The sequence below is a fragment of the Larus michahellis genome, chromosome 2 (genome assembly GCF_964199755.1).
Source record: "Larus michahellis chromosome 2, bLarMic1.1, whole genome shotgun sequence".
In the NCBI taxonomy this organism is placed as follows: Eukaryota; Metazoa; Chordata; class Aves; order Charadriiformes; family Laridae; genus Larus; species Larus michahellis.
In genome coordinates this window covers 137,146,258-137,168,942 of record NC_133897.1, presented here as the reverse complement: position 1 = coordinate 137,168,942, position 22,685 = coordinate 137,146,258, and the positions used below count along the sequence as shown (strand labels likewise).

The window sequence follows — 22,685 nt, the reverse complement described above, 5'->3', positions numbered from 1 at the left end:
ATAAGCAATAATTTGTTAAAGCTGTGTTTGTTCTGTGAGTCCATTTTCAGTGCCACACCCCACGGTGTTCGGTCCGGCTGTCTCCCTGCAAGCCACTGAACCATCTGAGGAACAGAAAACATCTTACACTGGCACAGTGAGCGGACAACTCATAAAGCCTGTCTAAAGACGACCAAGAAGTGCATTGACAATGGTCTATTAGTACCTATATGCAAAGTATTGCCCTTCACCTAACAATTAAAGGCCTAACAGGTTCAGACAGCTGGAAGCTAAGCACAAGTAAGACAGAAGTCCCTGAACACTGGACTAATTAGCTATAGGTACATAATAAGGAATAATGTTAGGTAAGGAATAATGTTAAGACAGAAATCGCCTCTTACGTCTCGCAAGGATTCTGAGTAATTTGTATTGAACTGGCTTGATACAGTAGTGAAGAGAAGAAAATTCCATGGACTAAGTTGCAAAGAGGTGTAAGTAGAGGTAGCAGTGCCTCTTAACTTTAGTCTATAGATCTTTAGAATAAAGGCAGAGTTCTCAATACAGATATTTATTGTTCCCCCATTTCAAATCACACTGTACATCTGCAGCTTTATTTCTGTTTACAGAAATAAGCACCATAAACACCTTCTCTTTTCTATATAGAAGAAGTGGCACGTTCTTTGCATTTCAATAAACACTGCAAAAAGCTCAGACACGATAGCTGAGTATTTAGGCTGCAAAATGCCTCAGAGGATATTGGTAATTATCAAATTCAGCCTGATGAGAAGTTGTATGGAAGGCTGATGAACCTATTAAACAGTGAGGTTTGTTCTGTTCATTATGGGTTGAGTAATAAATAAAAATTTGTTTTGCAAGCCACTTTCTCAAAAAAACTCTTTATTTCTCAGTTTTATCTCCCACATTACAGAGGATTCCATCAGGATGTATCTACACCTAATTATTTCCTATTGGACAGAAATACCTTTTGCCCAAGTTGTCTAAACACTTTCTACAAAGCCTCCTACATTTGTTCTGATACTGCAAAAGTCCAGATGAATGGAATCTGATTTTTTTTAATTCATTTTTTGCCTGCTCTGAACTCCATTCATTCTGACTACTAGGAAGACTGTAATATCCCTCATACTATCTGGGCAAGTCACACTTTCCTGAAAGAATTTCTATTAAAAAAAAAAAAAAAGGACAACAACAAAAAAGACAAAGCTTAAGAGAGAAAAAAGCTTGGAAGGAATTTGTTTTTAAAAGAAAAATCATCCTGGACGTGAAGCCCAAACGCTTCACTACCTAAATGTTAAAGACAGCGCACAAAGATTTACAGAAAGAGCACAAAGGTTCTATGTACCACTCCTTAAAAGACTTTTCTCAATTCACTGAAAAAACTCACTAGTATAAATCCATTTAATCTATAATGTGCTGTCTTGGTACTACAGACTTTGTCTTTCTGCTGGCAGAGCTCTCCTACCAAACGCCTTAAAAGACGTTTAAGGAAATAATTTTGCTTCTAGGTTCTGAGAATCCCAAAATTGCCTAAGCACACTTTGTTGTGCTTCCTTCAAAAGATGATGGCTGTAAGCTTTTAGGAGTTGAGATTCTTAGACAGCATTTTGAAAACAACAGGCAGTATTAAAAAAACCCAAAGCAAATAATATGATACTGTAAGCCATAACAGAGTTGTGTGAGGTGGTAAGCTAGCAACAGTTACTAGTTCTGCTAATGTGCAGTTTTTAACTCATTTTTCCTTCTTGTAACATTACTGACTCTTCAGTGTCTATCAGCGTTTCCAATGCTTATGCCTAAAATGCTTCTACCATGAACTAAAATCACTTTTAATCACAAATTTCTACAATCAGTCCTTCATTCTAGTTCTCTATGGTTTTAATGTAGATGGCTGTGATTGTTGGACCATTGCAACTTTTACAAGGAGTCTCCTTTCCACTTCTGCACTGAATTTATGTTCTGTGGCGTATCTACAGACACCTAGAAAACCATCAGTTTGTTTTAGAGATTAGACTTGCAGAGACTGGTCCTCATTCTTCATTGTACTTTTTCCTTGCTACTTTATTTAGCTACCATCACCTGTAAAATCAACTGAATATAAAGTTTCTTGGAATTACATTGATTACCTTGAGAGAGAGTTAAAAGCAGGTGAGCTACCTGCTGATTTCCCTACTAAAAATCCTTCTTTTGCTTTCTGTCTTATGATTTCCGTTGCAGTTTTCTACTTATCACACATACACAGTGTTGCTTTTACTAAATTTAGATAAAATGCGTTGCCACAGAGTACTTGGAAACTGTATTTTGAAATTTGGTAAATATGTCCATTCCATAAATATGGGTTGTTAGCTTATTATGGACGAAGAATACTGGAACAGTTCTTTTGAAGGGAGAGTATCATACAGTAATTATACGAATTCTAAAAAGTTATGCAGTAAACTCGATTATCTGTTGTTGGCTCATCACTGAGGGGATTAACCAGCACTCACTTCAGGTATCAAATAGTACATGACAGAAATCGTGGTCTTTGAACAAGGCCTCACTGCTTAGTGCTGTTCAAAGCTGTTCCTGTTCTTTACAGCAAATGTATCTACAGGCTTTTCAAAGTGAATGTATTAAATATGCTTAGGTAGCTTAATTTACATATGTTTTATAATAGCCTTTTTTTTTTTTTAATCTGCATTATCCTACTCTGCCATTACTCCATGCAGTTGAAAGCAAACGTACTTGCACTTTTGCAAGAAAACACATATACCTGTAATAAGAATAAAAGAAAAAGGAAAAAAAGAATCAAAACTTTATGTCTGTGTTTGTATAACCAGGTAATACTTAGCATAAATTGTTTGACATGCACCTTGAAAGAACTAAAATATAACTCCCAAACGTGTTTTTCTCTTAATCCTGTCAGGTGTGATGCATATACGCATCCGGCAAGCACTAGTATATTCTGAACTGGAGTGTGGGATGCAAAATAATTTTTAGTCTCTTTCTGGTTTGGAAAGACATGACGTGATAATACACTAATATGAATGATAATATAATGCATTTTCCAATATTTGTGGTTTGGAGGCTTTTATCTGGCATCTAGGTGTACTAATAATACAAAATTTAATATATTTTCATTGTATCTAATTCAAACTGCATAGCCTTCTGAAGAAGTATGCAGGCATTTTTGTGTATCTACTACCTATGGTAGTTTTACGAGCAGCTCTGTACACTCTTCTGCAATGATTAAATTACCCAAGCTGCAAAAGAGGTCTCCAAGAAAAACTAGACTCCTGAATTATGTATGAAAAATTAGGCTAACAGTTATTTAAACCATTCTTATTGCTACAGAGCTAACTGCATGTACAAAATGCATACCAACACACGTTACAGGCACAAAGTCACATTTTTATAACTCACAGAAGAACACAGTTCCGGTTTACAGTTACTCCAGCAGCTTAACTTAAAAATAGGGATTGTTTATATCTTCTAAATGGACAAGATCAAAGACAGTTTTGATAAATGTAAATTTAAGACTGAAAAAAATTAAAGCAAAAAGGAAGGTTGGCACTATGCATTTCAAATGCCACCTACTTTATATTTTTCCAACATTTTACACGTATCCCCACATTAAAATAAGTAGACACACTTACACGCATACTAATAAAGCTTTTCTTCTTAAATAGAAAAAAAAATAAAAATAAGAGGCCATGCAATTCTAATTAGGCGGGCATTTAGAAGCTATAGGCCCCAAACCGGCAACTGCAGAAGGAATGACTTTGTACGTACATTAGTCAAAGCCAAAAAAAGAACGCCCCCCCCAAACAGCACTACAACCACCCAACGTCATGCTGCCCACATCTCATTGCCCAGTGATGAGACTGCCTCTCCGAACTCTTGACGTTGTCTCTGAGAAAAATACGTGCACAAACAGGGCAGCTGCTTATCAACAGTTTGTTCTTTGATGCATTTGTTTTCTTCTGCTGTTATTAAAATAAGCATAAGACCTCTTTCCTAAGATATGAAAAGGGCTTTCAAATATCTGCAAGATCCATGCATTAATCCCCACCCCTGAAACATGAAAATAATTACACAGCCATATCACTATTTTTATTTAATGTAAGGCCTTTCACCATACACTGTCCCTCCTTCCTCTCAACTGAAGGCGCACAAGTAGATAAAAGTTTTGGTAATGTTAGCAGTAAAATAAGATTTAGGATTGCATTAGTACTAATCACCTTAAAAGAAGGACAAAGTATCAGCAGAAAGGGGAAAGAGACAATTTACCCAGAAACAAAGATCCAAGTAAAACAAAAAACAATGCATTACTATTACTCTGTCCTCTGGCAGCTGAAAACAAAATTAATCTCACAATAACCTTTCAAGAAGACACACAGCTTCTCCCACAGGCTTCAAATGAAAAAGCTTCCTTTAAAGCATATTATGGAGAGTTGGGTTTTAATAAAGACTTCCTTATTTTCGTCCTTATGCTCGATTTTCCAAAAAAATTATCCTGACATGGACCCTGCCACTAGGCACTTGCTGCAGAGTGACTTTTCTTTTTCCAGTATGATGTTGTACTTGCAAATAACTACCCTTCCCATTTATGAAATCTGTGTTTCTTATTGCAGGCAACCCCGGCTGATCTCCCCTTATCAGAAAAAAATATTTTTGTTGCTGAGGGACAAGGGAATAATGCATGCACATAAACCATGTTTTGTGTACTACTCAGTTTTAAATAAATACAATAAAAGACCAAAAGGTACTCACCTCCTTTGTTTATATCAAGCTCTGATAACTTTAAGGCTAGTTCACTTGAGTTCCCACCCGGAGAGGACACAAGTATGTCATGTAACGCATTTCTTCTACCTGTTCTTCCTGAAGCAATAAAGTCTGCATATGTAGATTCCACATCAGTCATTGCTAACAAATATCCACATAGCAGTACCTGGATGGGAGAAAAAAAAAGAACGACACTTAGAACACCAGAAAAACAGATGACGTTATGGAATTGAAGAACTAGAGGGTTCTCATTATGGAGTAGACTGGCTATGTAGTAAGCAGCAAAAGATGCTTCAACCTCAACATTTGGAGAAATTGGAGAAGAAACAGTAGAAAGCAAGAAAGGTGTGCGGATTTTATGCAACCTATATTCAACAGCATTTTAAACAACTTCATTTTTCATACTTCATAAAGTGCTAGTAAGTGCTTTATAAAAGCAATGACCTCAGCAACATAATTTCTTTATAGAGCTGTCTCTGCTTTTAATATTAGCTGGGAAGTAGGAGGTAGGTAGGGGGTGGAAGAAAGTTCTTTTCTGCGCAAAATGCAGAGCGTACGGAGTAACAAAGTACAAATCGATAATGCTTTTGCATGCAGAACACCATGCTCGCACACAGGCACAGCAATGTTTTGTGTATTTTCCTTTGTTAGTAGGATTAGTTTTGGCATTGTATATAGACTTCTTCAGACTCAACTAATTTATTTTGGTGTGGTAGCTGCACCAAAGTGAATGCATTACCATAAAGTCACTGAAATAAGGAGAGACATGCTAACAAAGCAAGCAGAAGAGCTGAAGTATAAGCAGAGGTTAGAAAGCTATTCTCTGTAAGCTAGATATCAACTCAGACCTCCTTTTCTTTCAAAAATAATTATTTCTCATGTTCTTATATGAATGCACATCATTACAGTATTCTATAAGATCTGCCAAAGATACAAGGAAACTCCTACTTCAACCTCAGTAAGAGAAAGATTCCCATCCCTGCTGGAGTCTGCTGTATCTGCTATAACCTAACCTGTTATGATTTTTTTTCTTTTTCATAATTTATAGAATTGTAACCAGAGCCTGGGGAGTGGGGTGGGGAAGGCACTTTCTCCTGCTGATCACAGAGAGAGAGTTCCCATTTGCATTCTCTAAGGTTTTCTGCAAAAAGTTAGGCTACCATGCTTCAAATGTAGCTTCCCTCACATTTCATGTTTGGATGTAGTAGGGCAATCAGGGAAGCTTTCTGCTAGAGCAGTAGTCCAAAGAAAAGAATTGCTAAACAAAATCAGAACTCCCACAGTTGTATGCTTCCTTTTATTTCTAAGGAGTATTTCTGTGGTTTTGCATACTTCACAGAGAGGACATGGCCATATGGGCAACACTGCACAGTTGCATACAGTGAGAAGCTTTAACTATTATTACTAAGGTAGCCGAAACTTCACATTTGCATAGAATATACAAATTGAGTGTACAAATCTCTTTAATCAGTTCCTGCTGCAGTTGCTGGACACTGAAGAAGCCCCTGAAGTCATCACAAACACTAACAGCAGCAAAAGATTCAGCTTTCTCTCTTTAAACAAAAAGAAAAAACCCTCACTTTTATAAACACTTTTAATTTTAAAAATAGATACATAAAAGACAACAGCCAACTCTTCCCCACCCTCCACTCTGAATAACTTCACAAATCCTATCCATTCTTCATCTTCATTCTAGTCCTCACCTCCCCAGCTTCAGCCAGCTGTATGAGGGTGTACACGTGATGTGTCTGAGAAGCCAAGAAAAGGGTTCTAAGCCATATTTTATTTAGCCTAAATATAACTATATCAAGTATCACTGCAAGGCTGACTGACTTTAAAAGAAGTTCATTGCTATCACGCTTTGGTGTCCCATGCCAAATGCTGAAGGGCTGACAAGATAATTTTACTCCTATGATCAACCACCGTGAAACAGGAAACTGCTTTAAAAAAAAAAAAACAACAAAAAAAGAAACAACAAACAAAAAACCCAATGCAAACACACACAAAAATCCCCCAAAACCAAACCAACCAAAAAGACAACCCACAAAACCTAATCACAAACACCTAGGGAACAGAAAGATGTCAGCACTGACCGAAAGCCTGCCTGACACACATAAAATAGCATAGTGCCTCTCAATTAACAAATGCTTTCATCAGCATGAGAGCATGTGCATTTCTTCCTGTGAAGTGCTGCTTCTTGAAACACTACAAGAATACTGGAGCAAATCAGAAGTCTACCATTTGTTCTTTGCCCCAGGTGTAGACTTCTCAATGCCAAATACATCAGCCACATAGTAACGAAGCATATAACTCGCAAAGGTGAAGAGAAACAGTGAGGACAGTTGTGATAAGGTAAGAAAACAGCATGGTTTTTCAGACTTATCAAACCTGTTCCCTGAAAAATATCATCCAGCAAGATTGGAAGATAAAAGATTTTAAGTGAAAGTTACATGAGTTGTATTTGTTCATGCTTGTTATTGCAACTGGCCTGTAGAAAAGGAAGTGCAAAACCTGAAAGTAATCTATGTACAGGCTTGGATTTTGTCTTTAGCATAGCACCAGTCCAAAGCTGTCATAGCTATCACTCCTTTCATTTCATTTTAGCGTAGAAAAAGCACCACAGAGAAGAATACCCTTTTGCTACTCTGTAAGCTGCGTATCAGTGCATCAGAAACAGAGTAAGTAGAGAAGACCATGTCTGGTACAGGGCTGTAAGACTGGCAAAATGAGCGGTGTTGTACTCCGTGAGCAATTCCCCGGACGGTACAAACTGCACTCCACAGAATACTCTTCTGTAAGATTATATTCTGCTTGAAACATTCCATAAAACATGGAGAGCACCGGGGTAAAGCTCAAGCTCATTATATTTTTGCTATGAAACAAGCTATAAAGAAAAACGCGCTTGTGGAGAACTTCATTTTAAAGGTATGTTTTCTATAGGCTCAATATGGCATTACTAACAACATTCTGATCAAAAAAGAAAGTTACCAAACATACATTTATTAAGACTTCCAAGTTTTTCTGTCTGTCTCTTCTCCTAAATGTCAAACATCGTTCTGTTTTGTATTGGCATTATCTTGAGACATTACTGCATAAATACGGAACTCCAGTGACATCACCCAAGAGCTCCCCTTCCAATGAATGGCTCAATGCCCAGCAGTCTGTAACTATTCACTGAACCAGTCATTAAGGAATTACCATTCACTCCAAAAAACCTTTCCTTCCACAGAGACAGAAGGAAAAAGTGGAATTTGCTCATAAATTCTGTGAAACATAATTTGAATTTCCTAACTAATTGCATTAACAAATATTCCTGCGTTAAAGATTGTGGTCTCAGTCCCACTAGTTCTATTATTTGAGTTTCAAAAATGGTACTCTGCTACGTGGTGCTGAACTGAAACAAGGCGGCTGCAGACCTCACTACTTCTGCCAACTGAACCAGCAAACTAAAAAAAGCCGTTCTGTGACCATAAGGACTAATGAAATCCACTGTCGCAGGATTGGATTCCGTGGTAACTGATAAGATACTATCCCATCCGAAGTCTCCCCCAGCTGTGCTTTTTCTCCCCCCCCCACGTAGAGACACTCTGCCTGATAATGGGTTAGAATTTGCAATACAGCCCTGGGGATTTTAATGTGGCATATTTCCTTTCCTCAGCTGCTAAGTTTCATAAAACTTTTAGAAATGTGGGTATCTTAGACTTCTAACTCTTTCCCCCCCAACTCCTTCCTCCCAAAGAAAATTGTGGTGAAAATTAGTTGAAGATAAGCATCATAAGGAGTAGAATTAGTATCCAGAGAATGCATGAGGAGAAAAGAAGAATGACAAGAACAGTATAATTTAATAGGTACCGAAAGAATTGGTATTTGTGTTTTCAGGAAGCTCACAGAATACTCCTTGATCTCCACAATCCGATTTCTGTGTTAAATTTTCACTTTCCGTGCTATATATAACAAATATTATCCTCCAAGTTTCTTAAGGTAACTGTCAGATTTCTACAACTGTTTTTCTTCTTCTACATACTTCGTTTTTTTTGAAAGAATTCTTAAAAAAACCCCTACAAAGTTACCGATGGCTTCACAAATGAAATCCCAATTTGACTGCATTCCATAATGATTCAGTGAAACCAAGTGTTACACAGTGCCGTTATTCTCAAGAATTTGGAAGTGAAAGTACAGAAATTATGTGGCATACCGACATGAATTAAAAATCAGTGCCATACAGTTTACGGTTTAGGAATACTTAGGGTTGTTCAATTTAGCCCATTTAAGGGACTAGCTACCTAAAAGAAGCCCAAACACATTTAAAGTACCTCCACTAATTAGTATTTATTATTATTTTAAAAGGAAGACAGAGTAAGAATGGGCACTTGACACGTGGCTTGTCTGAGACCTGGTGTATGTTGCTGGCTAGCACAGGAGAGCTGCCATTTTCTTGGCAAACCCTCAATGTCAGACTAAGAGATATGACCCTTCACCGTTTACGCCCCCCTCTTTCTCCATATATGCTTAATGATGGCATCGAATAAGGGATTTTCAAATAAAACTCTCCCAAGCTTTGGCTGCTAAATGTTGCATCACGATCAGCACATTATTTAAATATAATTATCTATATTCAGCTTTCAAGAGGGAACAAGAAAAAAAAAAAGACAGAACTTGTCATTTAATAGCATGTCTGTTTTAGAGAAGGTGTATAATTATGCTTTTAAAATAAATTTTGGTTCCAAATCTAGCCTTAGCTTAGAGACAGGGCTCCTTCCAGTGAGGAGACAGTTCTATTCCACAGCAACCTATGCCTAGATTCCCACCTCTTGCTTGGCCTGCTACCTTGAAAGCAGAAACAGAAGAACAATTTAACAAAAGCGTACTTCTTCCACGGGAGATTACATCTGTTGTGCTACACACTAACACTGCTTTTGCGGAGACACAGATGAGCAAGAAAATAGCATTAACTCTTGAAAGACAATTAAAGGAAACATAAATGCCCAAGCCAGTTAGTGAACTGGACAGTATTTTATCTGCACTTTCAAAATCCCTTATGTAGTTTTGCATGTCTGATGTTTCTGAAGTGACCACCTCTATAAAATAGTAATATAGAACAGGTCACTTACCTTTTTGACAGTTAACATATTTTTACTGTAAACACGGTATATGTAGTACTCTTAATACTAATAGGAACTTAATGGAAATTAGTGGGCAATGCAACTGGTTAAACAAAGAAATAGAACAACAAAAAAAAATTACCACTGTATTAAGAATTAAGAAGCTGTTTTAAGTCTGCATAAAAAAAGCACTATGAAGTTGGATATCCTTCAGCTCATAACCTATGTAAAGAGATCATTCACTAAGACAGTTAACAGGTTTTCCTTCTGCATTACCTAAGTTATAATTTACCTAAAGAGATCTACAGAACTAAAAGCCAAAGAGTTAAGTTGTTACCATGTCCTTTCGCAGGCAAATTTCATGATGCCCATGACCGTAAGCATTTGGTCTCTCATCTACCACTTAATTTCAGTTGACAAATTCAGCTTTATTTTGCACTATTCCATAAAAATGGGCAGTTAAATAACAGCAGAAAATAAAAAAAGCAAACATAATCAGTGAAGCAGGACTACAGAGACCTCGGTTCTTTGGAAAGATACAGTACAGAAGTTGTCATTCCCACAGACAACTATTGAGGTTATTGGAAGTAATTACTAATAACAATAAAGGTTTTCATATTTTGAAATTCACACCCTATAAGCAAACAAATCACAAGATTTCAGCATCCACATGGGGACTCTATGTTAGGGAATGGAAGAGGGTGAGCTGCCATCTACCATCACTAGTCACTTCTCAACCTAAAGAGAATACTGAATGGCAAACAAAACGTGTTTGAGAAGAGAGGCATCTGTTGCTCTGTGACCTTTACTTGCAGTTGGCGAATGGATCTCTTGGCTTCTGAAGGGAAGGAAGCAGTTAAAGCATCACTTTTCAGGATGCTCTGATGGTCTCTGTGAACAACTAAATCCATTGCTATAGCACCTCATAACCATAAAGATGGATAAGGGCTTCAAGCAAGATGGGAGCTGTCAAGCTCCTCATGTGACACACATCTGTCGGCCCTGCTGAGCATTCCCATATCCGAGCTGTGGGAAGGCTGATGTTACAGGGTGCTGGGAGGATGAGGCCAGGTACGCAGCACTGCAGTTTATTTGTTTAGAATGGTGCGGTGCTTCAACCCAAGGAGCAGGCTTAACACAATACTGAACAAATACAGTGTTTTGTTCAAAAGGAATGGTTTCAGCCTTTGGGGAAAGCCTGTCCACTGGGGCCTCTATACGGCAATTCAGCAGCACTCCTTTCGGTACAGAGAGATGACACAGGAGGCAAGCCCACAGAAGAGTATGAAGACACAAAATACCCTCAACAGGAAACAGCAGCTCTTCCTCAAGTGCTGGAAAAGCCCAGTCTGTTGAGGATTCACAACAGACTGGCAGCTTGGAAATGCTTTGTGCAAAAAAGAAAAGTCTTTCTGCAGAAATGTAGAGTAGCTGTCTGCTTAGCATCAGGATGTTTAAGTGGATGATCTCCACTTAGATGTTTAGTGGAGGGGAAGGGGAAAGCTGGGTGGGCTTTGCTCATGAAGCAATTCTTTATGTTCCCAACCTTGCCCTTAATTCAGGATTCGTGTTATAAGCAAGTTGTTTCTCTCGGACACTTTTGTCAAAAAGTACCAGCCTGCACAGACAGGGCTTTAAAGGTATTGGTCAACACAATTCTCATTTGAAAACACGGCTGAGTCTCTGACATCTATTCTTTAGAGAACTTCTTATAAGCACTATAGTGACTATTTTTCTAACAGCCACATCTCCTCTATTCACTGCTACATACAACAGCATGTATATGGCTTTGGGGAGGGGGGGACAACAAAACACCAAACAGTCACGATCGGTAGTCTGCATATGTTTTGGGTCAAACTGCTACGAGACACTATAATCCTTATAGACAACTTTCAACTGAAAAAAGTTATAGGTTTAGCCAACTTTTAATTGAAGCTCTGATAGCAAAACAGTTCTGTGGTTTACCTGCAGACCAGTCTGCACCTTCTCGTACTGCATCAGTAGTACAAAGGCGATGATGTGGAAGCCACTCAGACAAAGGATTTTCTATCAAACAGATTTCCAATTCCTGGCAGAAGCTTAATGCTACGGAAGGGGCTAAGAATTAGATTCACTGGACTAATTTTAAGTGCCTGTGTACACATATGTAGGTAGGTATCTATATGAGGTGATTCATCTGATCCATATTAAGGATTTGTTTTAGAATGAATGCAGCTAGCACCTTCAATGTGCTTATCTCTTCCTACTGAATAGAAAAAAAAAGTCTAGAAGGTGAGCAGAGACCTTTATTATATATGCATTGAATTAGGTGACATTAATCATACTCTAGATGATCTAAAAGGATTCCAGTCCATTAAATTTTTTAAATTCAGCATCTATAAAATGATTACCCACATAAAGATATTGAGGGGGATAGGTCTTATTTTCCCTGCAGATATACATCTTGCTAGATATTTCTTTACTAGCAGTAATGCTTTCGAGGTCAAAGCAAAAAAAAAAAAGACAATTCTCATTTAAAAAAAAAACAACAACAAACAAAACACAGACAAGAAATGGCACACAGACAGTATGCAGTACATTGCTGTGTACTTTTCCAGTTAAATAGGAACCAGCTGTGTTTTTTAAGAAATAGCTCCATGGTGCAAAGCAACCTCGATTCATTTATAAGGGCAGAAATACTCAGCTGAACTACAGATTTGAATAGCTAAATGTCTCTAAGTAATTTATTATAGTTGCTGCAATTCCTAACAGCAAGCCATGAAACTAACAAGATTAATAATTTTCAGCTAGTTACAAGCCAAGAAACCTAGACCATCTCCTCCATATTAATACATACCCAATGTGGCAAAATACATAGCTTTGTTATGCTAGGGTAAGAACTAATGTGAGCCTTGCTCTTTATTGTTTTAGTTAAGGTAATGCTTAGCAAGAAGGTATTAGCTAGCACTGGCAAGACTTATCTATTCATTTGCTGGGTTAGAGGAATACGATGGAATTACAAAACCACAATATGGGCATGAAGAATCAGATTTCAGGTGGGGACATATCATCCAAAAGGGTATTCTGTCTGGAAGACAAGACCAGAAAAAAAAAAAAAAAGGCAGATGGAGATTTAGAGAACTTAGGGTTCAGTTAGAGAAACCAGTTAAGCCTGTACAACCAGTAAGAGACCTTTGACCCTGGTAGACCCCTCCAGCTGCTCTACCAAGAGGTACCCGGCAGGCAAACTTGACTCAAGGACTTCACACAGGGTCACTGACTTGAATGAGGGCTTTGGATGACTGAAAAGACATTTTATGGGAGGCAGGGAGAGCCTCAGACATTTTACAATGGATAGATAACCTGGCCAGGTATCTAACAATATTTTATACTAACTCTTTATATGGCGTTCTTGTATTTTCTAGTCACCAAAAAGATTGCTTTTAACATTATGGAGCCTATTTACTGAGAAAACAGATATTACTTCCCTCTTTCTGGAGGACTCCATCTTGAATATTTTAATTTTACATCCTTCGAAGACAGAGTATTTTCACCACTTACTGCAGGACCAAGTTCTAACACAATTATTTCCCGGCAATACTCATATCATTACAATACCCATTTTCCTCTGAAGTTGCAATAGATGAGGTTGTCCTAGAAGGTCTCCTTTCTTCTTATCTCAGCGCAAGAGATTTGTCTTAATAGAGTTATCCTTCTTATTACACTGCTCCCATTCCCAAGTTAACGAAAGTCTACATTCTCTAATGCTCTGCATTCTGACAATTTGATTGATGTGTTTACAGCATCTACAACAGCAGTTTGTAGGTAACAAAAGCATTTCCAAGGGAAAGCATGCAAGAAGAAAATGTCTAGATAACAGTATCATGACAGCATTTAAAACTTAGATTATACGTTATCCTGTGTGGTCAGGAGGATGCACCAGCATTTCCATAAGACTTCTTCTGGACCTATTTGCTAGGATCCTTCAATGTTTCAGTACAATGTGTAGTCTCGCTATCAAGTATTCAAGATACCTAAATGCTCCACAGTTTACCTATCCTTGAACTCTTTCTTAGTATTTAAAAAACAACTGTCCCCCTCCAAGACACCATCCTCAAATCTTTAAGACACTGTAAGCTACTAAAAAGATGCAACATTTGTTGTATCACATATCTTTTCAGCAGGTTCTGGTGCAATAGCTCAACTGTCTGCATGTGACTACCTTTTAAAATCATGCAGTCATGACTCATCGTGAAAGTATGTGTTGCAGCATCCAGAACAGAAGAGCTTGATCTTATTACAGTTTCTTCTTGGGCAGTGGCAGAAACAGTACCAGAATGAAGGGATTTGCCTTTTTTGATAGCAAGATCATCCACAACTGTATCTTACCAAATATTAAATATTGGTTCCTAAATTTGCTTTTAATAAAATCAGATTACCTCTTGCAAAAACAAAGCTGCTACAGTATAATCTGCTTCTGCTAAGATCTCACATTTCACATGCAAGCTTGGAGTTTGCCAAGAATATACACAATGACACCATACTTTTCAGTGTTTGCAAAGATAAATACCAGTGGGCCGGCCTGGAGACCCGTGAACACAAGACAAGCAGCTTTTAATAATACAAGTATTTGAACCTCTTTGTTCCACAATACATTAATTTTTATTTCATTCATGGTATATTTGGTCAACTTTTTGGCTCATCAATAATAAATTAACTTTTCCATGCAAATTTTTTCCTGTGGTAGGCATTTAACATCTACTTTACATTTGAATTAGTTTTCCGAGCCACCAAACATTCTGCCTTTCTTTTAATTACTATCCAGAAGCTACAAAAAGGGCACAATTTGGCTGACAGCATTTCAGTTTTTGCAACTTAAAAGCAGTTCAATTTATTGTATCTCGCACTATAAATTCACATTTTATATTGCCTGTCATTTCACTTTGGTTTTCTCTTAGTCTCAGCCTTACATTTTGCAGGGTTTCCGTCATTTTTGCATTCTGTTCCCATGTGTACACTGACTACTTTAGAGTCTAAGGACTGCCTGGCGCTGTTGCTATGCAACAGCATAGCCTACTTAGGGCTTCCTGAAATAATCGTCTCAAATGTGCTTTTTTTAGACTTGTTTCCAGCAGGAATACTGTACTGTTTCTTTATAATGGACCGCTGATATTATCACAATATTAGACAGTGGTCACCTGGGAAGTTTTGGTAGCTACCCAAGACGACAAAACCTCAGTGTTATTGCTTACAAAATTCAGGACATACGTCCTGCCCTAGCACAGCAAGGTAAATATCTCAAATCTTGCTATATGTTTGCCATATGTTCTCCAGGTATATATATATATATATATATATAAGGAAAAAAATAAATCTTAATTGTTATTTGTCTTATTCTATTTCATTCAAGGGGAAAAAAAAAGGTTCTCTATTTAATGTAGAATAAGCCACCAGTTAGAAAAAAAAAAATAAACCCTCTGTCTATGAAGCGTATTGTAAGTTTAATCAACTCAACAGAAGGAATATATATGCAAATATTCCATGTTGCAATTCATTATAAAAGAAGTTGATTTCGGAACTCTTTAGGACAAGGTTCCACATTTTAAAAATTGTATTACAGATGCCATGAACTGGAGCTGCATTTGCTTTTTGAGGTACCTCCAAGCAGCCCTTGAGAAACTGTCCTGTGAAACATTCACTATTTCCAGCCTCACACAGCATTTTTCTTGACAAGCTTCTGGTGCTGCTGATCCAAGGGTGGACCAAAGTGTTTTGTTTCCTTATTGCTGGCTTATTTGGGAATCTTAAGTTAATTCATTTCTCTAACAATATGTAGAGCAATATAAACACCAGGCTCTTGTTAAAGCACCAATCAACTCTACAGGGCCCAATGCCTTCCTGTGCACCAGGCTGAGGGATCAAAGGGACGAGGTCTAATAGTACAAAAGAGATTCTAATGAAAGGAAATATTTTACCTCAGTCTTCTCTTTTCCGTGTCCACTTTAGCATGCTCAGTAGCAGTTATGTTTATGGAGAGCAACTGTGTGTCAGTCCAGAACTGAGGTAGAAAGAGGATGTTTCCCAGACCCAGAGAAAATGGGAACAAGGTTTAAATTAAGGCCCTTGCAGAGGCAAGTCCACCCACAGTCTCCTAAAGGAAGAGGGGGGAAGAGAGCAGCGATTTCATATTGTTTGCAAGATCTGAAGTCTTAAAGATGACCTTTTCTTAAAAACAGTAGGCTTTGGTAGACACAGGAATGGGCTTCCCAAAAACAAACGCATGAGGTGGTATAAAGGGTTAATTTTCCATATCCATAGCCATATACATGCGTAGTAGCCAAGCTATCCAAGAATGTGATTCATCAAGGTTTAGTGAGTGTGACTCTCCCAAAGTGATGCATTTCAAGTCTTTATTCTTTAAAACCCTATAAAAAGTACAGCTTAAGTCTCAAATTGGTATCAATACTGTTTTCAAAGAAAAGAGGTCAAGACCTGAAGAGCAGCAACATTTGGAAGGATCCTCTTTATGGTAAGCAAACAGTCTGAAACCTGAAAATTATGCATGATCAGCTGGAGGAGAGAAAAACATTACTAAGGAAATCCTTTATAATGGGGAAATCCTTTAGTATGTTCAGTTGGCATTTTACACTTTACAGCATTTATGGGCATTTAAAACACGGGTCAAATAATTTCTAATGTAAAAGAAAAAAGAAAGCCCTCATATTTGCCATGATAAGTCTGAAGACAGGAACCTTACCGACCTCTTTTGCATGTCCACATTTTAAAAAAGAATCTAATTAAGCAAAGAGGAAAAAAGCAAAACAAACAACAAGCCTTCTTCCTGAATAATCCTTTGTGACCCAGGATCATTTTGAACGCTTGGGATTGAATAATCTGCACTGTCCTTAACAATGCTGACAAGCATGCGTGTGCTGGTACCAGATGGAAACTAAAAAATGGCTTGCATATACTAATATTTAATTAGCAATTGTGCTGCATTACACAATCTGTTAATGACACTCAGATTTAATATGCATTTCTAGATGCAAACCCAGGTACCCTGACGAATATTATAACCAACAGCAATTGAGGCTCTGCAAACCACAGCTACTTAAAAATCAGTGCTAGTTACAGCTTTGAATCTGAGGGGCTTTTGTCCTCCGTTTCAAGCCAAACCAAAGGTCAAATACTTAATTCTTATCCCTCTAATGTCTGAATTCTTCATCTAAAAGAAAGGGCCAAATGGAGGAAGATAACAGGGTGGGCAACTTCCAAAAGGGGTGGTGGAAGCATATAAACAAAGTAGAATTTTCTCTCACAGAGCTCATCCATTTCAGCCAACCATAACAAATCGCTCAATCACTTTAAGAGATGGCTTATTAAAAAAGCATACAGTAGACATTTTATACTCATGGCAGGAAAAGTTATCCAACCAAACTAACACATTTTCTGCAGCCCAAGCTCTTAATTTTAGCTCACAACTCTCACAGCGGTTGCTGACTACCAAGAAATGTTAAACGAACCCAAGACTAATCTGAACACACAGTTCTTCCAACATGCATAAAACCAACAAAATACAATGAAGTACAAGCCATGTTTTCTGGATACGAGCAGAAACAGAAAAACTTACAGAAGCCCCTACTACTGTGCAAAGTTCCTGAGAGGAATTCATGTTGTCAGACCACATGAGTACTTCCATACTTGACCTGAACAGCTTACCTGACCCTTCACAGGCCGTGCAACGCACAGAATCCCTCCTTTTATCTACCTGCTGCTGTTTTGTCGACAATGAAAGGAAACACCAGCTGTGTGCTTGCAGTAAGAATGCATATGTGGGCAGAATATTTCCTAGGATTTCCAATTCTGAAACCCTGGAAAAGGGGGGGGGAAAAACCCCAACCTCTCAAGAATAAGAATCTCCTACAGATGTGAGTTTCTGGATACCATCTTTTTCCATAAAAGGCAAGCTGCAGGTAAAAGTTCAAAGAGGAAGAAGATAATTATATAAAAGATGTTGATCCAAATCTACAGCAACAGAAAAACACACACGCATCTCTTACAGTCACTGCAGAAGTGCCTCGTTCAAGTAAAAACTAAACTTTAGAAATAAAGAGAATAAAAGAATTAAGTAATTGAGAACCACGGAAGAGAAAAGACATATAGGCAGACTGTTGTGAGAAAGTGCATAAAATAAACCCAAGTGGACTCTAAGACTGAGCAGAAAGAAACAGTAAACTAAGTGCCTCCTGGCAAAGAGAAAGAAACCTCCTTTACAGCCATTATTCCTCCTGGCAAAGATCTTGAGATGCTGACAACTAGCTGTAAGCCTCTACTCCATTGCAACTGAAACTGTCCACCTTTGGACCTAGATGAACGTAGGAAGGACCATAATACCAGAGAGAATTAGTAGATACCAGGAAGGTTTCCTATACAACAGTTTGAGTGTTCAGGGTCAGGAAACCTTCAAAATGACCTCATCTATCCATGTAAAGATACCTAGATAGGCCTGCCAAGATGGGTACCGTTAAATATTCACTCCATCTGCACAACTACTTATATCTAGATGTACTTACTACCAGTAGGGTCCGTGAGCTTAGTAGATTTTCTGTAAGCTGTACAAGAACTGCCTCATATTCAAAATGTTTGTCTATTTAAAAAAAAAAAAAATTTTTTAGTACCTAAAATAATTAGCTTTAGAGAACCACCTGGGGTGTGTTGACACTGCCTGAACTGCCAGACGCCCCCCCAGCTGCTCTCCCACTCCCTGTCTTCAAAAGGAAGGGACAAGAAAATAAGACTAAAGAGACAGTGGGTCGAGATAAAGACAGGGAGATCTCTTACCAGTTACCAGAACTGGCAAAACAGACTCGACTTGGGGAAAGTTAATTTACTGCCAATTAAATTACATTTGGATAGTGAGAAACAAAGACAAGTTAAAACAACACCTTCCCTCCACCCCCCCGCTCTTTTTCCAAGGCTCAGCTTCACTCCTTCAGTTCCTGACTGCACTACCTCCTCTCCACCTCCTCAGCAGCCCAGAGGGATGGGGAATGGGAGAGTACAGTCAGGTCAATCCATGACAGTTCCTCTCTGCTACTGCTTCTTCCTGACACTTTTCCCCTGCTCCAGCATGGGTCCTTCCCACAGGCTCCAGTGTGGGCTCTTCACAGGCTGCAGTTCTTTCAGGAACTATCAGGCAGCTCTGGTGTGGCACATACTGGCAGGCAAATATCTGCTCCACTGTGGCCTCCTCCACAGGCTGGAGGGGAATCTCTGCTCTGGTGCCTGGAGCATCACCTCCTCTTTTTCTACTTTTATGTTCCCACTGCTGTTTCTCACTCTTTTTGTTTGCTCCTCCTCTGCCTGTGTGGTGGTTTTTTTGCCCTTTCTTAAATATGTTTTCCCAGAGGAGCCACCATCTTGTCTGCTGGGCTCAGCAGTGCCCTGCAGTGGTCTGTGGAGCTGACCGGAACCATCTCTGTCTCTCATGGGCCACCCCTGCAGCCACCTCTCCGCCAACACCTGGGCACCAACATCCTGTATATCCACCAATACAATTCCTATTCATCACAAGGTACTAAGTGGATATAAATGGCCATGAGAAGCACTTACTGTGCTTTCCAGTGTCTTCCTTAAACTTCACTAATTGCTGAGACTGCCCTTCTGTCACTTTCTTTCACTTCAGACCGGGAAATCAGAGGCATGCAATGATCTCACCCATTTCACATCCCTGATATCTCACAGCTGATACGAAGCAGTTTCCAAGCAAAGGCTATGTGGCCAGTATGTTAATATCACGAGAGACAGATAATAAGGCACTATTCTCTACTTCCCTGTCTTTACCATCAGAGACCAAGAAAATCTCGTGACTTTTACAGACAGCAGAAGCAATGTGTTTTTCCCCAAGACTGAAGTCCTTGTTTTACATAAGGGAGCATGAGGAATCTTTTCTCTCTTATTTTAAATAACTTAAATATGAGATTAGCTTTGACATTTTTAGGTTTCTGTACCAAGAAGAGTAGAGGAGGAATATATACCAGCTTTTCAAGCCTTTAGGTTACTTCCAAGAAAGCATTCGCTACAGAAACAAAATTACTCAAGATCTCAAAATTACTCAAAATTTTCTCAAGATCACACCACATCATTGAATTGAATTAATGCCTCTCAGAAGACCAAGAAATAACAAGGATGCAAGCACGTTGCAAGAGGTGACACATTTGCTTGTAGATTAACTCTAAACATTGATTAACTTGTTTAAAAAGTAAATACTCCACAGGAAAAACAGGTAAAAAGACTACACCCACATGCAAGTAACATGCCAAATTTGGGTGAATGAACACAGTATATAGAGACTTATATTTTCAGTTTCAGGTGACCAACATGAGATGCTATAAAGGACCTTATGCTTCAGAAATTAGTAAGAACCAGCCTTTTTAAAAAGCATCTTGGAATAAGTAGTGAAATAAACTAGCAAACCGAAGCATCTTATCAATTCTGAAAATTTCACTTAACGTAATGTTGAAATGAAGGTCACCACACATGAAATTTGAAGTTACAGTTACAAACTGAAGTTGATGAAAAAAACACTTTGATTTCATCCGCGTCAGAAATTCACTCATACTGTAAAAAACACTATGGGAAGAAGGAGCAGGAGGGGAGGGGAGGGACCAAGACATCTTTCTTTCTACTACTAGGTAATTAATGCCCACATTTTCTAACATGACTGTTTGCACCGGATTAAAAGCTTCACTGAACATGTGCTTCATAGCCAATGTTTTGGTAAGTAAATTTTAACTTTTAGTGCAATGTCTTTGAAATTTGCCATCCCAACCACCAAAAATGATCTTTTCTACCCTTCCCTTGAACAAAGTTTTCCATTGCTACTACATACTTTATACCTACAGCCTCCTCATGATTCAGCAGAAACAGCACCAGCATTTTCAAACAAATAGTGTTGATGCTTGCATAACAGATAATATTCCATATTTGTTTTCATCATAGACTCCAGTGAAATCAGAGCTGCACTAAAAACGGAGAGACAAGATGTGTCTTCATTTCAGAAGAGCTTTTCAGCACAGTCAGAGTGAAATAACATTCGGATGAGAGAGATCTCTTAAGTATACCCTGCTCAGCCTCAGGGTCTTTCTGTTTTAAATCTTTCTTTCCAAAATGCTCCTCCTCCAAGCAATTTGCTTGTTAACACTTTGTCAGGAATATCTTTAAGTGTGACTCTCAGAATCAAGCAATATTTTCCCCCTTTTTTATTTTGCCACTCTTCTTGCTCAACTGCCTACAGGGATTATTCAAATATTAATACTCAAATATTAAAATAAATGAAAATGTTAAATATTAAATTCTATTATTAATTATTAAATTTAAACTTTTACTTGCAAAAAAATGAAAGGAAAAAAACCCATACAATCAAGAGTCTGGAAGGCTAACTAAAATAGAAAACTATTTCCCCAGAGCTGACCTTTGGATGAAGGCTCCCAGACTCTGAGCACTTCACTTCTGTGTGAAGCCCTGCTGAATCCACTTGTCTCGACGTGTGTCCCCTCCTTTCCACAGAGATATTCTGCATGATGTCATTGCTGGAATAACACATTTGTATCCAGTCGCCAAGATGGTTTTTTGGGAGTCACTACAAATCTTTTAACTATTTGATTTGCCTGCCAAATGAGGCAAACTTATCTGTAAAGTTAAAGGGAATTTGGCTATTTGCCTGAAACTCCGCATACATCACATTACACAAAGTTATGATTCTTAGGTCCATTAAAGCTATTTTTAAGTAAATTTTTCTCCTGTATGGCATACCTAGGTATACCATTTAAGGGACTACCAAAGCTACTGGGTTCAACACAAAGCAAAATCAAACTTAATCAAATTTTCCCCACAAAATAATAAATACAGAAGGATTCTTCTGTACAACTGGACCACAGAAAGTGTGTAAAGGTGCACAGATTCTCTGAGTCTGACAATCAAACAAGGATATTATATGAAGACAGGACTAAAATGAAGAGCTATGCCACCGTCATGACAAAAACAGTAGCACAGAAGGAGGTAGTCACCATATTCGCCTTAGGAATATAAGCAGAAAGAAGGGGTTTTGTTTAGTTTTAAAAACAAACGAAAGAAACACTCATACTCCCAGGAGAAAGCCACACCTCTCCCACTCATCACACACAACACCAAACAAATGCATCTTACCCAGTGAAGCTTATTTGAAACATTTTCAGTCGACTTTACAGTTAAATGATAACTTGAAGAAAAAAGAAATAAAACCAAAAAGACCACTACAAAACCCCCCCAAAAAAACAGATAAGCTAAACAAAACAAACCACCACCTCTAATTTGATTAAATCGAGATGGTGATTAGGTTGCCAACAAAGGCAAACTGGTTTAGTCTGATTATTAAGCATGTAATCAAATACTCTAGCGTACTCTAATGTTACCACAAAAAGTTTTTATGAAGCTGCATAGCATTATGTCTTTCAGATACCTCAACAGCAGTAATCAAGTATTTCAGAGCTAAACCTTACAACTTAAGACAATTATTGCTCAGTTCAGCTTCATATTAGGTTCTTATTCCTACTAATCTTGAGCACTCTAAACCAACAGTAATCAGGCACAGGAGCTTCAGAGACAGAACCATGCCTGATACTAGATAAAGAGAAGGTTCTTTCTTAGAAACAAAGAACTAATTAGGTACATCTAAAAGAATAAGTAGCTTTAAGTCAGCTCATGTGCTTCATTAAGAAAATTACTCTCAGTATGATATTATAAGGCCGAGTATCTTTTTCCTTAAAATACCCAAAGACAAAACCATGCTATGTTGCAAGGCTATTT

At 38.1% G+C, this 22,685-nt stretch overlaps 1 protein-coding gene across 2 annotated transcripts in view; it reads right to left on the bottom strand.

Moving 5' to 3' along the window:
- Positions 1-22,685, bottom strand: part of PKIA (cAMP-dependent protein kinase inhibitor alpha) — a 41,465-nt gene that overhangs the window by 840 nt on the left and 17,940 nt on the right. For both annotated transcript variants that reach the window (XM_074577311.1, XM_074577312.1), the window contains exon 2: positions 4,747-4,924. In XM_074577311.1, coding sequence (XP_074433412.1) covers positions 4,747-4,897 — 151 coding nt within the window. In that variant the 5' untranslated portion in view covers positions 4,898-4,924. The remainder of the gene's footprint in view (positions 1-4,746; positions 4,925-22,685) is intronic.